This window comes from Echinops telfairi, unplaced genomic scaffold (assembly GCF_000313985.2).
Source record: "Echinops telfairi isolate 266 unplaced genomic scaffold, ASM31398v2 ScPeMD7_1;HRSCAF=3_0, whole genome shotgun sequence".
NCBI classification, from domain to species: domain Eukaryota; kingdom Metazoa; phylum Chordata; class Mammalia; order Afrosoricida; family Tenrecidae; genus Echinops; species Echinops telfairi.
This window is the reverse complement of record NW_022103896.1, coordinates 19,176,593-19,193,947: the sequence shown is the minus strand read 5'-3', so window position 1 is coordinate 19,193,947 and position 17,355 is coordinate 19,176,593. Positions and strand designations below refer to the sequence as shown.

At 44.5% G+C, this 17,355-nt stretch overlaps 1 protein-coding gene across 1 annotated transcript in view; it reads left to right on the top strand.

The window, feature by feature from the left end:
* COL14A1 (collagen type XIV alpha 1 chain) overlaps positions 1-17,355 on the top strand; it is a 221,421-nt gene that overhangs the window by 160,178 nt on the left and 43,888 nt on the right. The window contains exons 36-41 of the mRNA XM_045287068.1: positions 1,282-1,335; positions 2,407-2,502; positions 3,685-3,738; positions 4,380-4,433; positions 15,815-15,868; positions 16,283-16,354. Of these exons, the coding sequence (XP_045143003.1) occupies positions 1,282-1,335; positions 2,407-2,502; positions 3,685-3,738; positions 4,380-4,433; positions 15,815-15,868; positions 16,283-16,354 (384 nt within the window). The remainder of the gene's footprint in view (positions 1-1,281; positions 1,336-2,406; positions 2,503-3,684; positions 3,739-4,379; positions 4,434-15,814; positions 15,869-16,282; positions 16,355-17,355) is intronic.

Here is a 17,355-nt window from a genome sequence, read left to right as displayed (position 1 = left end):
CTGTTTCCTTGTACTGTTTGCACAACCGCCTCCGGATCAATGTACAAGTTCTGAATGAGCACAATGAAGTGTTCTGGAATTCCCAGTCTTCTTACAGTTAGCTTCCATTTATTATGGTCCACGCAGTCGAATGCCTTTGCATAGTCAATGAAAACACAAGCAATCATCTTTTAGGTATTCTTTGCATTGAACCAAAATCCATCTGACACCAGCAATGATATCCCGTGTTCCATGTCCTCTTCTGACTCTAGCCTGCATTTCTGGTAGTTCCCTGTCAATGTTGTCGAGTAATCTTAAGCAAAGTGTTACTCGTAGGCAATATCAATGTGATCATTCTATAGTTAAGCCTTCTGTTGGGTCACCCTTCTTTGGAATGGTTACAAATATGGATCTCTTCCAGCCCGTTGGCCAGGTAGCTGTCTTCCAGGTTTCCTGGCATTGGCGAGTGAGTGCTTCCAGTGCTTCTTCAGCTTTCTGAAACACTTCAGTGGGTGTTCCGTCAATTCCTGGAGCCTTGTTTTTGGCTAATGCGGTCAGCACAGTTTGAACTTCGTCCATCAGCACTATTGGTTCTTGCTCATATGCTACTTCCTGAAATAGAACAAAATCTAAGTCCTTGTAATAACATGATTGCAGTCTCATTTTATTATTCCTTTCTACTTTTAGTCATCATTTTCCATTTACTGCAGAGCTAACACTATTTTCTTTTAAAATGGATTTACTAAAGTTAATGTAGATATCTGGATTATGTATGCTGTTATACACCTATACAGAGAGAATATGTAACCACAGATACTAATATGGCAAAATCCTGATGGGAAATGCAAATGATTGAAGTTTCAAAAGCACTCATATGTTCTTTTAAACTATGTAAAGAAAATTCGATTATTACTACATTTGTATGGTTTTTAAAAGATTTCTATTGAATTTTCCCCCTCAGAGTTATGGTATAAAATAAATACACTTTCAATCAACAGCGTATTTTAATATTCTCACTCATTAGTAGCACTGAAAAAATGAATCCTGTACATTTTCAAGACTTAAAATGGTTTGGCATACTGACAAACAAACAAACTGCTCTCCAACGATGAAATCGTCGGCAAGGAGGGCTGGGGGAAATGGCAAATTTCCAGGAAAGAATCATGAAGAATGTATACCATTACACGATGTGTTGGCCTTTAGACAAAATGAAAATAATATAAGCCATATTGCAAGGAAAGTGGATGGAATAGACTGTTTTGAGGATTTTCTTTGTGCTAATAGTTACCATCTGTTTGCCAGGGTGGCCCAGGACTCCGAGGACCAAAGGGTCAACAAGGCGAACAGGGTCCAAAGGTAATGTTCCTCCTCGCTCACAATCTGCCATCATGTTACAGTCCATCACCAGGGACCCTGTGCAAAGTGAAGCTCCCTAGAGTTTCCTGGAAACTGCAACCGACTCTTCCTGTTTCTGAAAGACTTGTGCTTTTTCCTCCAAAGGAGCATTTGATCACCCAATGAAAAGATGGGTTTCTGGGTCAGAAATAAAAGCGTGCCAATGTTCTGAGTGATGTAGTCTCGAGGGTCGTATTCTCTGTGTGTGTCTCTGTCTGCCAGTCTCTCTCTCCACGTTTGGATCGCATTCCCTGCCATTCTCTGCTTCCTTTATCTACCATGTGATGCGTCCTTGGGAAAACACTGCATCACAGCCAGGCAGCAGTCTCTCTCAGGGAATGTCTCAGCGTTGGGATGTCTTCTCCCTTGCCCCTCTATACAATCAAATACCAAGCTTTGCTTTCCATTCCTATTGCCCAAGGCCTTCCAGGCATCAGCTAAGGAGACTGAGCCATGCCAAGCCATGCCAAACCGTGTCAAGATATGTGGTTTTCTACTTTGCTTGACTGGAGGAAAGGGTGTTGAGGAAGCACAGGGAGGATGGCAGGATGGAGGTGGGAAAGATCACCAGGCCCAGGGGGAATGTCTCCCACGGACGCAGAGGCATGCCCTTGAGGTTGGTGGTTGGCAGCAGTGGAGATGGAGCTTATGAGGTTCAGCATGGTGGTGGAGCTTCACAGACCAGGAGGGTGGTCTGGAGACCTTTCTCCCTTTGAAATGTGTTATGGAGTGTGGGGAGTCCTGCCACTCACACAATTGGCATAGTATTCTTCTTTAAGGAAGCAAAACAGAAAGTTACAGCAATCCCAGTGTGTTTACTCTTCTGGCTGACTGATGACTCTTCTGATTGATGACATTTTGCCTGGGAGGTGAAACATTTGAGGCTTGGTGTCTTCCTCTCCTATGAATGTTTCAGGTCTTAGGGGGAAATTATCTAAGGGAACACGTTTTATATGTCCTAAGCAGAAGCATCTTTTGGGCATCAGAGTGACCAGCTAATTTCTGGCCTGACTTTTCTCCATTGCCTTTCAGGGACCAGAGGGGCCTCGAGGTGAAACAGGCCCGTTGGGACCTCAGGGTCCTCCTGGACCCCAAGGACCAAGCGGTCTCTCCATTCAAGGAATGCCTGTGAGTGTTGTGGAAAGATTTCCAAGGGCTTTATGATTACGTCATCGTGAGGCTGCCAAGAATGATCTTTTGTCTTCTGTGCCTTGATAATGAGCCCTAGTCCGTTCTTACCCCTAAAATAAAGAGTTGAGAAATGAATTGCATAAAACTTACGTCATGACTATGGGCCCATTCATTAGCTGTGTCTTTAGCCAATTTCTTGTTCAATGATGGGCTCCTCTTTTATGTAACAGACGGGTACACACATGGATAGTAAGGACACCCACAAGGATTTTGCCTGTAGAAGAAACACAGGCCTTAGCGGGTAGAACCTGGATGAGCTGAGTCCTCCAGAGGTGTGATAAAACCCAGAACAAAACAAACATTGACTAATGTTAAATTCTTCTGTATTTATTTGTAGTAAGTGTGGAAGTAGCTTCCGGAAAGCCACTGACTCATATTTTTATGTGGGCGGGCATCGAAGTGCCGTCTATTGAGTGTGGGATTCAGGTTTCACAGGTGCACTTGAGGAGCCTGCACCGCCCCCCCCACCCCCAAACTCCTTCATTCCAACGGAAAACAAATTGCATGCCACTCGCCGAATTTCTTACTGATAGGCACCTAGATTTAATGAATAGAACCGAGTTTGACAGTAAATATTTGCAGCATCCAAATCCTTTTAGACATACCCTCAGTAGACATCTTTTGTTCATCTGATGACATCTCACTAGCTGAGAAGGTTTCATCACAGAGTTATGTCCACATTTTAGAAAGCATGAACGCGCCAATTTGTATAATTACTACTCCTAATAACAAACATGTGTTGAGGTCTTATTACCTGCCTGGTCCTGCGCTGGTTTTCCCATTTTAACATCCCAAGAGCCCAAAACAAACTGTATCAACAAGCCCCAAACAAACTAATGTAAACTTATACTACACCTCAGGCTGACATGTTCTAATAGCCCCTCCACAGACTGCCACTGTGGGCTGTATATTTAGATGACGGTTGCGTATATCAACAATGGAGTGCCGTAGGAATGTGGGTGTAAATAGCATCTCCTATGTAAGAAGTAAAGCGCTCTGTAGTTGGATGTTGGCTCAAAAGCAATTTAATGTTAAGATGTTCAAGCCGCAGTTGGGAGTGGGAGGTGGGTAAAGATGAAAATTTATTATGTGATCGTAACCTTTTCTTGTGCTTTTCAGGGAATGCCAGGAGAGAAAGGAGAAAAAGGAGAGACTGGTCTTCCTGGACCACAGGTATGATTTCTATTTTTTAGTCTGCTCCTTTCCTCTAGAGGTTTGCTAGGAAGGAGGGGAAAAGACTATGAATTTGGCAACAAGTGGTTTCCTTATTAGAGGCTGTTTGACTGTTTGCCTGAACAGGCAGTCCCCGGTTACAAATGAATATCTGACTAACCTTCAGTGCCTGAATAGAAATTTAACTCCTGTAAAGCCTATTTTAAGAAAGATTCCAGACACTTACAATGGATGGTAACAACAGATAGGCACTGCGTACAATATAATAGGACAAAAAAGTTTGAAGCTGACATTAGATGATAACCATACCTCACTGTTCTGACTTAACGTACAAATTCGACTTTAAAACAAATTTCAAAAAACAAAACAAAATAAAAAACAAATTTCATACTCTGGGGACTACCTGTAATCATTGCCCATAAGCCCCTTCTAGGGGTCATCCTGATGCCCCCTAGCCTGAGCTCTGGTAGGGGACACGTATTTCCTAAGAATAACTTCTGGGTTCTGAATTCTAAGTCACAAAGACCTCACCTTCATGCCATTAGTTTTGTTTGGAGGCCTTGATCTGGTTCAGATAAGCTGGGTTACAGGAGAACTCCTTTCTGTGCATCTAAGTCCATTTTTGTCCTTGTTTTACTTAGGGTGTCCCAGGAGGCATTGGTTTACCAGGACGAGATGGCTCACCAGGACAGAGGGTAAGAACTTATCTTACCGTTGGTAGTTAGTGAAGCCAATTTCTGATCTAACATTCTTTGCTGCTGGCAGGTTTTAGTGCAAAGAAGTCAGTTTTGTCACTGTGTTCCCCACCTGTCTACATTTTACCCATCCTTATGCTAGGCCATTGCACCACCACCTGTAGCTGCTCCTTTCATTGTTTAAACATCTGCCTCCACAACACTGAGATCGGAAGAACTAGATGGTACCCAGCCACCACTACCAACTGTTCTCAAAATTCTAATATAATCATTCTTCCACAGAATGGGAGAAAAATTTGAAACAAAACTCAAAACTATAAAAGAGACCAGAATTACTGGTCAGATAGAGACTGGTGGGATCTCCAAGACCATAGTCCCCAGTCACCCTTCAGGTCCGAAATGGACTCACTCCCAAGGCTCAGTGTTCTGCAAGACATCAGACAGGTCTATACGGGGAACAACAGCACTAAGGAGGTGTGCACATGTTAGAACAATCATCCATTTAAGACCAGAAGGGCAGCATTCACACCAGGATGATGCTCAGAGCATTAGGAAAGAAGAAAGAATGGAAAGAGGAAAAAGAGAAAGTGGTAAAAGGGATGGTATGTTGACAGAATTGCAATGAAGGAGCTGAAGCAAAATGCTTATGGGCTGCATGATGTAAGACTGATGATCTCCTGTGTGAGCCTTCACTCAACTCACAGTCGAACGGTTACATTTACAAAATAGCCCAAATCCAGCTGATAGTGACCCTAGAAGGGCTCGGTAAAACTGCCCCCTGTGCGTTTTTTTCATGGGATCCGAAAGCCTTATCTTTCTCCTGCAGAGTGGTGGTGGTTTCAAACTGCTGACCTTGCAGTGAGCAGCCCCAAACCCTGGAAACGTTCATCATACCTTCTCTAATTAGCCACACTCCTTCCGGAACACCTGGTTTCTTGAATGTAGCTTTCCCTGCATTGTGTGTCTTGGTTTAGTAACTTTCCCCACTCTTTCAGGTCTTTTCAACATAAACTTAAGGAACCATATAAATTAAAAATTAAGTTTCTTGGTTATCTGGTAATATGACTTACCTGGCCTTTTCCAGTTACTTAATATAAACCAATGGTCTAGTCTTTTAAGCCAGTGTTTTCCAAAGTGGGCAAACTTCCCCATGGGAGGTGCAGGAATGATCCAGGTGGCTGCAAAAACAGATACCTACACGTTATCCTGGCCGATGGACTGTAGTACAAATGTTTTCCATTGGCTGGGGTGGGGAGTGAGTGTGTGTGAGAGTACTTTCTTTTTGTTTTCAAGGGGCAGTAGGCCAAGTAAGTTTGGGAAGCTGTGTGTTCACCTGTGCTAGTAAAGCTCAGTGAAACAGAGCGCGGTGATGGCTAGGGGAGGGATGAGTTCCCACCAGTTGTTTGTTCAGTCAGCAAACCTTTACGTAGAGTCCTCCAGGGAGGTTTTGGTCCTCGAGAAGTTTCTAGTTCATTGGGAAGGATTATAACTAAATTATAACTACATAGCACATGCTCTAATGAGTGGGGCCATTTACCGAGCACAGATGAGGTGGGTTTCGTGGTAGAATGCCTCTTTGGTGTACCTCATGCACAGCCCCCACTCAGCTTGTGTGTTGCTCTGATGCTGAGCGGGTTTCAGTGGGACTTGTGCACTAAGATCTTCTCAGGAAAGGCCTATCTAGTTGGAGAGCAGGAGAAAGATGAGCCTTTCTACTCCTATAAAGATTTACGCTGTCGGAAAGATCAGTTCTTCTCTCTCCTGTCGGGTTGCTATGAGTCAGAATTGACTCGCTGGCAGTGAGTTGAGTTGATCTACTTTTGAAAATTAGTGAAAACCCTGTGAATCACAGTGGTCGAATTTTAACTGTGTTAGTCCGGGTACACTAGAGGAACAAACCCATAGAAACTCACATGTGTATAAAAGAGAGTTTTATATAAAGGGTAATTGTACATTGAGAAAGTATCCCAACCCAGTCCAGTCGAAGCCCATAAATCCGATATTAGCCCATATGTCCGATACAAGTCTATAAAGTTCTCTTCAGACTCATGAAATACATGCAATGATGCCGAATGCAGGATGATTACAGGCCAGTGGGCAGAAAGTCTTTGGATCCAGTGTTGTTGTGAGCATCTCAGCGCTGGCGGGGGTCTCTATGTGGCTTCTCCAGCTTCTTAAGTCTGGTTGCATCAGGGTAGGTCCTTGTGGCTTCTCCATCACCAGGCACTAGCATAGTTCCACGTGTCTTGTCAGCCTCAGGGTCTCCCAGGGAGTGAACAGAGAGAACAGTGTCTCTCAACTTCAAGGAAGAAATACAGGATTTTCCTGAATTCTCAGGAGGCCATGCCCACACAGAGGCCTCACTGGCTATGCTCTGATTGACAGGCTAGACTCCACCCCTACACTCTTGATCCTCAAATTGACAAAGGATTCTGTAAAACTACCACAGTAACCAACCCTGGGGAGGGCACAGGGCTAGGCAGCACTCTGTTCTCTTGCACACAAGGTGGCCAGGGGGTGGAAGCCAACTCCACAGTAGCTGACAACAAAAACAACAACAATGGTACCCAAAGAATAGGTAGCTAAGCCAGACCTAGAGACTCACTGAAGACTTACCAGAGGGGGTATCATCTAGACTGAGCCTCGATGGAAAGACAGAAGTTAGCCAGGCAGAAGAGGAATGGAAAGCAATTCCTGGCAGGAAAAAAAAAATACCCAAAGGAGTTTAGGGGAAGAGAGGTTGGACATTTCTAATCTTGCATATGTTCAGGGGATTTCGAGATTGCACTGTGGCGAGTGTGAGCACTGGTGTGGGGAGATTGCGCAGAATGGAAATGGAAGGGAAACACAAAACGAATCATTCAGATGCCTGGCTCAGGATCCTGAACGTTAGCTTGAAGGTAATGGGGAAACCATCACATTTTCAATAAGGGAAATAGAGGCTGGTCTTCCTAAAACTGTCCCTAATTTAGACAGGTGGGCACCTCCACTATTTCTCTCAAGACTGAATGATATGGAGTGGCCATTACTCAGACTCAGTCCATTGACAATCCGTGATCATTTGGAGACAGTTTACCTACTAGGTTAGCAAATGTCTGACTGAAAACCTCACTGCTCAAACAAGGACTACCTTCAGCTACAAGAAAGGGTAGCTATACAGCTCAAGAATAAAGACCTGCTTTTTTTTTTTTTCTAAACAAGTATAGGTGTGGAATCTAAGTTCCGTTAACACCATCTCACCCCCCTCCACTGCCACCAATTTTCATTTATTTAGCATCTCAGTCTAGTTTGTATTCACCAGATGGAAGGACTCTGTGAAACATGTCCAGGTGAATGTATCTAAAGGGGGCATTCTATAAAAGTATTAGATTTATGTAGGTCTCTTGTACGCATGGAAGGAGTGTCTAGCAATATTTATGTGTTTTGGCAAGGACCTAAGGCTAAGATCCTGCGTGGTTCCACACCTAGATTCCTCTGTGATTCCTAAAGCTCTGAAAATGGCCATTCTGAAGATCTGGCCTAGTGAGTTTATTTGATTTATATATGAATGGGGTCCAGTCTTGGCAAAGAACTTGCAAATCAAACAGATTGGATGAGTGTTTGGATCATTTGGTTTTTGAATTCTTTCTTTTAAAATCAGTATCCCGGCACAGACTTTTCATAAATATTTTGCTATTCCTCAAAACATATATTTCTCCCTTGCTAAAGGATTAGAATATTAAAGCTATAAAATAAAATGATAAGTCATATGTTCTAAATTTTATTTCCCACTCTACCTCAGAAGAAGCCCAGTTGAAAGGGAAATATTCAGGGTGTGCCTAAGTCCTACCTTGAACATTTTTTGGACGGGACTGAACTTGCTTTATAAAACTTGTGTGCAGACATGTTAGAAAGATTGTGTGAACCCTGTGACAAGTGTTGTTCTGGAAGATATACCAGAGCAACGCCATCCCAGTGTACAAAGCTGAGGGACACTACTCTCACAGAGTCCAAAGCAAATGGTGCCCTCTTGAATTGTGCGCTGTGGACGGCCTGGCCTGAAGGCAATATATTTTCCACCAGCAAAATCTGAATTAAGCATGTCTGTGTGTCCTATGCTTCGCCTGGGGAGCGCTGTTCATTTCTGTCTGCAGAGAGGCATGCTCCAGACAAGAAGGCCTTTCGGTCAATAGGAACCAATATGTAGTCCTGAACTTGGAGGAGCTGCGGGAGGGTGCAGTCGAATCTATAACACAGCTGTGTCCCTGGATCAGCTAACACCAGGGTCATCTTTATCAACAGCAGAGGAAGAAGAGTTAGCAGATGAGGACAGAGTTATTGATGTGCAGAGGAAGGAAACCAAAGGAATTCCTTTTAGGTGACCCCCACCTTGTTCAGTCAAATCCATCTGGGGGCTAACTCAGGTGCATGGGCAGCAGTCTTCAGATAACCAGTTAGTTAGCAGGATTATGGAGGTAGAATGCTAAGGGCCACCTAGAATGATGGTGGGTATAAAATGAGGACATGGAACACCTCAAAAGGAATGCCATATTGCAGGGCCACGTATACCCCGAGCTCTGTGGTGAGGCAGTGGGAGAAAGGGAATGAGTTAGAAGGATAAGCCTGGCACCTGCCTCTATCGTCACACCACCTTCACCATTCAGAAGAACACCGTTAACAACAGCAGTTAACAACTGGTGGCATAGAGCAGACAGAAAGGAAAAATACTGCGTGCTGAGAGCCACTTCTGGAAAACATCCCCGTGCGCTCTGGCCCTTGAGGGACTCAGAAAAAGAGAATTGCGGTTTCTCAGTGTATTCTGAGCACGTCGATCCCTCAATGTTGCCGTGCCTTCATTCCGCTGCACCTGAGCAAGCCCTGGGCATGGATGGAGGAAGCTGGGGAGAGCTGCAATAGACAGATGTTAGTAATGATGTACGTCAGTGCCTCTCAAAGGTCCGGAGTTTCAGGGAGTGGATGGCTGAGCTCTGGCCTCGGCGAGCAGTCTATTCCTCGCTGCTCAGTTCCGTCTTTTGAATCTTTGTCTTCTCGTCCTGGCAGCTAAGAACAAACAGCCCACGCCCAGCACTAACCATCTTCTTGACTGTGAGTCGAAAGATGATTGAGAGATCTCTCTGGAACTGGGGCCAGTGCCAGTGCCCCCCTTAATTGAGCCAGGAAGGAAAGAGAGCGTAAGAAGGAACACGATTAGACATCTCCTTTTGAAACAGGGTTTGTGTTTGCTAAAGCTTCTATCTTATTCTGCCTGCTCCCAAGGGGAATCGTTGGCTCTTGGGGTGGTTCATATGCAACTCTGGGCCCAGGTTCATAGCACATCCAGCAAAGCTGCACATCCTCAGTGAACATGGTTCCCATTCGTTCCTGGAAGCCAGTGGCACGAAGTGCGGGGCTGCAGTTGCAAAAACAGCCCAGCAAGTTTACATTTCACAGCACTTCGACATCCATTTTTTAGAAATTATAGCCATGCTAACAGAAAATAAGATGGTTCTGGACGCTTCCGTTTTTACCTCCTTGAATCTGGCTCTGTCTTTATTGCCCCCTTTCTCCATTTTTCTTGCTGTGACCCCAGGTCTGGTCCCATGGCCCTTGAGCCCCTCTGGTGTTTGTAGTGTTTTGTGCCCTCTCCCCCGGGGGCATCCAGGTGATCCTTAGGGAAACTTGAAAACAAGCGGCTCTCTGGGAGACCAGGCCTGGTGATTTGCTCCCAGAAAGACTGCAGCCCAGAAAACCATTCGGGGCAGTTCCACTCTGCCGAGTGGTATTGCTATGGGTTGAAAATCAACTCAAGGGTGCACACCTCAACAGCAATATATAAAGAATCAGAGAGACAAGGCACCAAGACGGTAAGTCAAGAGATTTTAAAGGCGCCTGGAAGAGAGTCCTTCTGCGTTGTCTCAAAGGTGTTAGGTGACACAGTTTGGATTGCCCCTTTCTGCTAGCTTGCTCCTCCGGAATCCCAGGATTTAGCTCTCCACTGGTAAATCATCACAGACTGTAAACATCTTGTGCATCTGAATTTGGTTGACCTGGGGAGGTTTCGAAAAGCAGGGTGGCTCAGGGGCCAATAACGGATTTGTTAGCCACACCCGAGTTTGAACTCTGGCCACATGACTTACTCTGTCCAAACCTGACCTTCCTCATGTGTCAAGTTAAAAAAAAGTATTTGACTTCATAGAGTTGTTGTGGGGATTCATGCATGGCAAGCAGCATGGCCGTGAAAACGTATAATTTAAGTGGTATTGTTATTTATTCATTATTTTTAATCTACTGAGTTGGGGGCAGTATAATATTTAACACATGCTTGCATTTAACACATTAAGATGTCTTACAAGAATTCCAAAAGCACAATGAAGTCTAAAGAAAAAGAGGGTTGCTTTTCAAAGCGTCTTGGATTTCATCTCGAAAGAACGCTTCAAGGCTGCTTCCTCCTTGTGTGGGTGGGATGGATACAAAGGCCATCCTTATGGTGAATATCCCATTGCATCAAGAGCGAGCTGGACTTAGGCCGTAGTCTGGATATTGAACTTGAGTCAATTGTCTGGATTTCATTCCTATCATAAATGTCAAGCAGTGATGAGTGAGTCATCTAAGGACTATTTTGTTTAATGGTAAGATTCAGGCTAATTACCCCTTTGAGGAGCTTTCTCTTCCAGAAGAGAACATGCAAAATACTCTTGCACAACTAAGGGCGAGAAGGATTTGGTTTGCTTCTTTGGGGGTCCGGATGAGTTTGTACTATTGCAGGAGAACTTTCTCACAGTCGGCCACCGACTGTGACAGAGATGGGTGCAAGTGGGATTGGACAGATTACATCACTGAGAACATCAGCCACTGCTGCAAGCAATGGTTGAATACGTACAGGTTCTTCACCAAGGCCATGTTCTCCTGTCCTCAGCGTCATCACAAATGCTCGGCCCAATGACCTCAGTTCACAGACAAAGGTGCCGGAAGCTCAGGTGGAAGCAACTCAAACAGCCACACAGAGCTAGAAAGTGTTGGAGACAGATTTGAATCCATCTTTCTCCACTCCCCAACTGCACCCTTCTTCCCACAAAATGATGCCCATCAAGATCACTGTGGGGTTTGGGTAGCAAGAGAAGATGTTTGATGAACCAGATTCCACCCCCAAAATGTGTGGGGACAGAAGAATCTGGTAAGGCTTAGTGACGCGGAAATGGATCTTTTGCCCATAAGACCATGACCGGTGGATTACTTCATACCTTTATTTGGATTGTGGCATGAATGAGGAGAGGATAATTACAAGTACTTTAACTTTGATATCATTGGCTTTAAAGATACCTCTTTTAGGGCACATACGCTACAAATATTAACATCAACTTTTCTTACTCATTCAAATGCTGTCCTTCAGAGCTAGACTAAGTACCCTTATATTTGTAAATCAGCAATTTCTGAATTTACCTGATCCAACAGTGGTTCGATTTTGTTTTGTTTTATAGCATGCAGATTCTTGGGTCTCTTTTATAGCATGCAGATTTGGGTACAAAAGGTTTAAGGCATAGGAGTTTATGGTTTTAAAAAACAACATTATAGCATTCTCTTGATTATTAGCTATGTTTGGTAGTGTTGTGTTCAGGCTATTAGACAAGTATGTAAAAGTAATGCCTGTGGTGGCATATTGCTGACCCTGGGTGTTATGATTCACCTAAGTTAGGATGTGAGAAACCGTTGTCCTGTACTGGGTTACCCACTGGGCTGCTAATCACAAGGTCAGCAATTCTAAACCGCCAGCGGCACTCTGGGAGAAAGATAAGGCTTTCTAGTTCTGATGAGATTCACAGTCTTGGAAAATCCCACTGGCAATACTGCTCTGTCCTACAAGGTTGCTCTCAGTTGGAATTGACTCAATAGCAGTGAATGTTTATTTTAACTGATCACTTCAGGTTCCTAAAAATGCACACATATATATGTGCATATTTAACAGGTATAGATAATACATATAAATTTCCATGTATATAAATATAGACATATTCAGTGAGGTATGTTTATATAAGAGGACTTCAAAAAGTTAATGGACAAATTCAATCATCTTTTTAAAAATAGTTTTATTGAGATATAGTTAGCATATTATAAAATTCAATAATTCAATCATATTGCCGGTTGTGCATTCACTACCGTAATCAACTTTGGAACGTTTTCTTTCATTCTTGTACTCATTGATATTGACTTCCATCCCCCCCCACCTGCCCCCAGGTAATTATCAATTATCCCCCCCCACCTCCCCCCTCAATGCCCCCAGGAAATTATCAATTCAGTTACTGCCCTCATAAATTCACCCATTGTGACTTTCTTGTACAGAAAAGCACACAAAGACAAAAGGAAGAACAAAAGGTCCAGCAGTAATGACCAAATACAGCAGAGAAAAATTAAATAAAAAACTGGGCTGAAAATATTTGAAAACCAGACTAAATTAAAAGTGGTTCAAGAGGGTGGGTGGGGGTGGGGGTATAAAAAAATGGTTCAAAAGATAGTGCTTAGGACAAAATGTATATTCCAGACTAAGTATGGCTGCAAATATCCACTCTACAATGCTCTTTGACTAATATGAAGTGCCATTCCTAGACTATGGCCAATGGGGATTCATAGGAAACTCAATCCCTTTCCTCAACAGTGTTTTAAATTCTATGCCATTGACTAAACTAATAGTACTATCATAGAATTACCTTATGCCCCATGGGGATGACTTATGATGTACTCCAATAAAATAGTAAAGATATCTTTAAAGTGAACCAGGGACATAAATAAACCATAGAGATGTGAGTAGATTTTGAGCTCTCACTTGATCGCAGTCCTAATATAAGAACAATTCATTACGGTGACATGGCCCTGCTCAGTGTGTGGTCTTATGAGGAGATCATTGACATACGGTGCTATTGTAAAGTGTTTTAAAGATATCAGATGGAACCCCGCTATTAGGAAAAATAAGGTCTGGGGTCTTAAAGACTTGTCTTAAAACAATTAGCCATCTAAGCGAGGAGTCAGAGGAAGCGCACCAGCCTGATTGAGCCAAAGATTGGAATTAATAAAATCCAAACCCAGAGGAGGGAATGCAACCAGAGCCTCCTCTCAACACTCGCATGCAGAATGTTAAGAATGATGAGTGGTTGTTGGGCGCCCTGGAGTCTGTTCAGACTGATAGCAACCCCGTGTGCTAGGGCACCATTCAGATTGATAGCAACCCCGTGTGCTAGGGCACCATTCAGATTGATAGCAACCCCGTGTGCTAGGGCACCATTCAGACTCATAGCAACCCCGTGTGCTAGGGCACCATTCAGACTCATAGCAACCCCGTGTGCTAGGGCACCATTCAGACTCATAGCAGCCCCATGTACTAGGTCACCATTCAGACTCATAGCAACCCCGTGTGATAAGGTGCTGTTCAGACTCATAGCAACCCTGTGTGCTAGGGCAACATTCAGACTGATAGCAACCCTGTGTGCTAGGGCAACACTCAGACTCATAGCAGCCCCGTGTGCTAGGGCACGGAACACTGCCTGGGCCTTCACCGGGTTCACTGTTGTTCTTATGCTTGAGCCCCTGGTGGCAGTCACTGTGTCACTGATATAGATGCTAATATCATTGATAATATCAATAATGTCAAAGCCTTGGTGACACAACAGTAAGATGGTGTGAGCAGTTCAAACCCACCAGCACCTCTGCAGGAGAAAAGCCCTGGTGATTTGCCTGCATAAAGATGAAAGCCCACCCTCCCCAGCCCGCTTCATGGCAGTCTGCCCTCACGGACTGATTCGGGAGCCCAGTGCACAGACCCCAGCGGGGCAGTTACTTATGTAACTTTGTCATCCACCAAACTTGATTGTAAGTGAAACAAACTAGCAAAGCTGCCCCCCAAACAAAAAAACACACACCCCCAAACCCAAATCACTTTACGACCTAGAAAATCCTAAGTAGCAGTTATACTCCATCCTATAGGATCATTATGCATGGCAATTGACTTGATGGTATCTAACAACATGATATAGATTTGTGTACCTGTATACAAACAACTCCACATCTCGGTGGTTTAGTGCAACAGAAGTTTGCTGCTTCGCCATAATCCAGGGCTGTCAGCAAGCGAAGGTGGGAGAGGAGGGAAAGCTAGTCTCTACTTCACACATGACTTAGCTACTCAGGCTTCTTCCATTTAGGACACTGTCATCTTCCACATAGGGTCCCTCAAGAAAGGGGAGGGTCACAATGGGAGATTGTTATGACCCAGAACTGGAACTAGCCCCTTTTCATTGGCCAGAACTCCTCCATGTGCCCCCAGCATAGTCCTGAGGAGACTGGTTAATGTAGTTGAACAGTGGTGCATCCAGGCAGGAGCAGAAGGCACCAGCACCATCAGCCTCATCTGGTTAATGACCTACAGGCACTGTGAGGGGTCCTGGCCCTCTGCTGTCCCTGAACACTCTCCTTTCTGGTCTCTTTATGCACCTCTAATATCCTCTCTCACACTCACACGTCGTCTCTTTTGGCCAGTCTCCTCTTACTCTGTTTGATGGACTACCTGGAGCTGGAGGGAGAGGGAAGGTCAAAGAGGAGATAGATTTTCATAAGCAAGATTCGTGAGAAGAATCATTGACTCGTGGCATGATGTAAGAGGAGGTGGTATCTGGAAAAACTTGGTGAACCTCTTGTAAAATTCCAAACGGAGATCCTTTCTCATATCCTTCACCGCCTTAGAAAGAGCAGCAGCCACAAATAAAACCACGGGAGCCGTTGAAGTGTTAGTCGTTCTGAACGCTCACATGCAACATCACAGACACACTTGAAGATATGTTCATAGACGCCATCATTTGCTTCCTACCCCAAACTCTTCGAACCCAGAATGGGGACCAAACGCGTCTCCATTACAGGCCGGTGATGACGACACACGTTCCGTACACCTGCGCCACTTCATCAAGCTTCTCTAGAGAATCCCAGAGTTTTTGATGGTGCGGTCTTCTTAATTTGTCACACAGACACCTGGGACGAATCCCTAGCCCAGAGTCTTTCAGGTCATGTGACACACCAATTCGTCTTTCTGCCGTGTCACTAACTCCCGGCCGTGGCTACCCTTTCTCATTTGTTATGCTGAGTCTAATACAAACACTTCATGGGAAGGAGTTTCCCACATGAGCTTGTAAGTGGCACTTCTCACAACGACAGTTCGTGCAGTGGACAGTGTCATGGAGCCAAGGGACGCGGGAGCCTGGCCTAGAACAATCCCCAGGAAGAGCGGGAAACCCGTGGCTCCTTGGTAGTCTAGGGCATGTGGCAGGGCTTCCCCTGGAATATGGCAAGGGATTAAGCGAACCTATTCGGGAAGCCATATCAATCAAACGCCTCTGTGGTTAACACACTGTGTTCTATTTCCCCAGGGCTTTCCCGGAAAGGAAGGGTCCTCCGGCCCTCCCGGCCCACCAGGCCCAATCGTAAGTATCACCAGAAACGACTGGGAGGCACTTGGTGTGAGAGCGTTTTGTTTCTTTGGAGAGACTTTTCTTGGAAGGCCTTTACCTGGGCTGCCATCTTTGCTTAAGTGAAACAGCTCAGGACAGAGCTCTCCCGAAAACATCCTGCAGGAATACTGTGCAATAATATGGTTTGATGACTCTTGTCTCTGAGCCGCTTGGCACCTGACCAAGAATATAGAACAAAGTAATGTCTTCCCTCCTCGGTGGGGAGTCGGGAGTGGGACAGAGAGTGGAGTCCTGATGTCTGGTGGAGGTGGGCGTTGGCGAAAGGGAAGCCATCACCATGTTTGTTGCTTCTGCTTGAGTGACAGCTGACACCAATGAGCATGTGCGCATCCTCACCTTTGGGTCATTCGTCTGCCTTTCTATCAGGGTATTCCTGGAGCTCCTGGAGCCCCCGGAGTCTCGGGAAGCGTGGGACCTCGAGGCGCCTTGGGACCACCTGTGAGTATACAGAAGCAGCCAGGGAGGACAAGGGTCCACTCACCAGATATCTTCCTGTGTTTAAATTGACCCGCATCTCTGCCTGGCAGAATCATTCGTTCAGTATTAGAATCTGTGGGAATCCTTAAAGGAAACCAGAGAAGCTTCTGAGATCAAGTTGAAGACCATACTGTGCATGTATTGTAGCTCGAGATCAATGCTCCCAGCAGGGAACAATCAGTTGTGCTTCTGCTTAGCTGTATCTCTCTGACTTGTTCTTCAGTATTTGGCTATGTAAACTCTCTGCTTTCTGGCCAGGACTGGGTGCAATAGCGCTGTCTAAATCAGGTCTAGCTCCCACTGTTGACTACAGCACAGACTTGAGAAATTCAGTCTTTACCAGGAGTGGGAATTGATTTTTCTTTTCTATGTTCTACAAGAAAGCCAGAATTCCCCTGATAAAACACATACTCACTGAGCTGACTGACTAGTAGTGTACATGTAAGTGTGATGAGTGGAAGGAATGATCATTCTTGTGCTTCTTATCGCTTAAGTTGGTGTTTAAATGTGATTAATGGGGAGTGGGTAGGGCAAAAGAGGGAGAAACTCATGGCTTCTAAGGCAGGATTTGGCACCTCCGGTGTCTTTGCGTGTTGTAATTATGAGTTGGGATTCTGATATTACTATGATATACTCAATCTACATCCATCATCTAAAATACCTTAAATGTGAAACCATTCGCCCTCCTACAAACATGCCAAGAATTCCTGGAGCAGTGACCTTGAAGGGGTCATGGTGAGGGCCAAATGGATTTGACTTCAGTGGACAGCTGCTGTCACAAATTGCCATCCTCTTCATCACTTAGAACAGGGCAGCTTTTTATTTTATTTATTTATTTTTTTTGATGGTATAATTTCTTTTTTATTTATATTCACACTTTAAATGAAAGTTAAGACTACTGTGCTTATTTATATGATTTTTAAAGCACAGGTTTGAATTATATATATAGTTATATATGATTT